The 2,812-nt window shown below is 48.4% G+C and overlaps 1 protein-coding gene across 1 annotated transcript in view; it reads left to right on the top strand.

Annotated features, from left to right (window-relative positions):
- The window catches only part of ZNF292 (zinc finger protein 292), a 107,073-nt gene that overhangs the window by 2,848 nt on the left and 101,413 nt on the right, over positions 1–2,812 (top strand). Inside the window, exon 3 of the mRNA XM_082405918.1 lies at positions 200–396. Within this exon, the coding sequence (XP_082262044.1) occupies positions 229–396 (168 nt within the window). The 5' untranslated portion in view covers positions 200–228. The remainder of the gene's footprint in view (positions 1–199; positions 397–2,812) is intronic.

The following is a 2,812-nucleotide window of genomic DNA, read 5'->3' as shown; positions in this document are numbered from 1 at the left end:
GTAAGTAAACCGCGGTTTTCCGCACCGCCCAACCCCGCCCTCCTCCTTTCCCCTTCCCTTCACCTCCCTCGGGTTCCCTCGCGCCACTCTCCCCGCCCCCCATCCTCCCCACCGGGCCCTTTGTACGTGCTCGGCGGCGTGCGAGCGCGCCCGGCACGTGACCCCGCCGAACGTGGCATTGTGTTATCACGTGACCCAGGTGCGTACGCGACGGAGCGGGGTGTGAAGATGGCGGACGAAGAGGCCGAGCAGGAGAGGTTGAGTCGCGGCGGAGGCGGCTGCGCCGCGGAGCTGCAGCGCCTGGGTGAGCGGCTCCAGGAGCTGGAGCGACAGCTGCGGGAGAGCCGGGTGCCGGCCGTGGAGGCGGCCACGGAGTACTGTCAGCAGCTGTGCCAGGTGAGGGCGCCTGGGGTCCCCTCCCCCTTTCCCCCTGCTAGAGGGGGAAGAGGGCGAGCGAGCGCTTGGCGGCTGTGCGGTGGTCCTCGCTGCCTTGGCATCGTCTGCGCCGCCGCCCGGGCGGGAGCGGGGGAGTACGAGGAAGGCGCCTTTGTGTGGCTGCCGTTGTGGCGGTTGTTGTCGGCGGCTCCCGGCTGGGGGAAGGGAGTTGTGGTCAGGGCGGAAAATCCCCCCTCCCCTTTCCTTCCCCGAACTCGGGACTGCGCGGTCCCCGCGGCCGAGAGATGCAGACTGCGAGGACTGGAGCCCTCTCCGCCGTAGGAGAGGGTAAGGGGGGAACGGAGGCCAGGTCCCCTTCCTCCTCCTCTTATTGTGCACTGGGGATTACCGCGCCCCCCGCCTCTGCGCCCCCGCTTCCCACTCCAACGGGCCTCCGCCCCCACTGGTTTGATTCCTTTGCCTCCTTTTGCTTTCATCCGTCCCGCCCCCGGCCCCGTTCTCGCTGTCTCCGGGCCTTTGTTGTTCGAGTTTCGCCTTAGGACTGAAGGGGCCTTTGTTGATGTTCCGAGGAGCAGTCCCCGCCGACCCCTTCTAGCTGGGCGAGACGTTCGGGGGTAGGCGGCGTGGAGGTTGTCCCTTCCTGCCTTTACTTGCTAGGAGCACCTCTTCCATGGTAAAGGTTGCTCTCCTCGGTGGAGAGAAGCTGTCCCTGTATGTGTATCCTAGGTTCGGATGTCCCTGTGCAGCGGCTTTTCCAGAGTCCGCTTCTCTTTTGCCTTCACCCTTGGAGGAGTGTGGTTTCCTCTCTGCCCTTCCTCTCCCGTCTCCCCACCCCCCTATTATTTGGAGCCTTCCCTGTTTGGCCTCCCGGTGGAACAGAGAAGACTGAGGTTCATGTGGACCCGTGCTCAGGTCAGTTTCAGGCCTTTCCTTCCTTTTCTTGCACAAGGACACTGCTTTCCAGTAACTGCGTTCTAACCAGGTTTTGGAATGTTAATAGCACTGTTTGCTTGATAGAAATGGGGGAGTTTGTGTCTACATTTGGACTTGATTACCTACCCTCCAGTTACGTTTGAAATTTCAAGGTGCTGCTGCTGGCTGTGGTCAAGATTGGTTAGATTATCTTCTTGAGGAAGAGAAAGAATTTATACGGGTCACATTTAGAGTTAGCTTGTGAACATGTCATGATACAGAAGTTGTTTCATTAAGATACTGAACTTGAGGTCGAACAATGGTGGACCGTTTTAGCATTTCAGAGTAGATCACATTTTCACTTAACTTTTGGCCTCCAAGTTCTGAAATCTTTCTTTATAAGATCAGGGATACTTGATCCCATACCAGAAATTCTCCATTGTTCTATGCACCTTATTGTCGCAAATTATTTGATGGCGGTTCATTATCTTAAAAAGCAAAACAACCAAAAACAAACAAAAAAACTTTGTGAGATTGCATGGTGACTTGTCTGGGAATAAATGCAAGGTGAAAGCCACCCACTTAAGGTAATATAGGTCTGGTGAATACCTATGGCATAATTAGAGATTCTATCATTCCTTTGAATCCTAGTTTTAAAGAATTGTTGAAATTTACTAATTTCACCATCCTGACCGTAACCACTCATTCTTAATTGGTCTTTCAGATTTAAAAATTTATCGTAGATTAAAAAAAAAAACTTTAATAAGATGCTCATGAAAGGAACTCTTTCATTTGTAACTAAAGTTAGCTTTTTAGTCAGTGAAAAGTATTAAAGTCTGGCTTTGCTGAAAGACATTTTTCAGGTAACAGTTTCCACTGATGGATTTAAGGCTTATTGCTGTAAATAGTCTTGACCAGCAGTATTTATAATCAGGATTAATAATTCTGGGAAAGTGGAATCTCGTACAAGTTGGACTTAATTTGGAGGGTGTGCAACATCAGATATTTATCACTTTAAAATTATTTTTAATGTATGAAACAGTATTTCTTTTTGTCAGCATGAAGATAATTTCCTGTATTAGTTTTAAGTGATTAGTCTTACAACATGTAAATTGTTTTTATTGACCAGTGCTACATGAAATAGTAATAAAACAAATGCTGGGTTTGTGGATTTCAAAAATAATAACATATTGCATGCACTAAAATCCCACAATAATGTAAATGCATTTAAAAGTGATCTCCATTATTCGAATAGTAGAGTGTATCTGATGTTTAAAATCTCCTGTAGAACATTTATATATATATATATATATATATATATATATGATAAGTTTCCAATTTGGTCTTGCCAGATGGGAGGTAACTTGAAACAGTTGTTTCTTTAAAATTGTATCATAGCCATTATTATTAACATTTTGCTACAAGTTGAGCAGAGCAGTGGTTAACAATTAGGGAATTTATTGGAGCAGTTTAAGAACAGTGCTAGAAATACTAGGAGCTAGAA

Source organism: Balaenoptera borealis (assembly GCF_965194805.1).
Source record: "Balaenoptera borealis genome assembly, chromosome: 9".
Lineage (NCBI taxonomy): Eukaryota > Metazoa > Chordata > Mammalia > Artiodactyla > Balaenopteridae > Balaenoptera > Balaenoptera borealis.
This window is presented reverse-complemented; position numbering and strand designations above follow the sequence as displayed.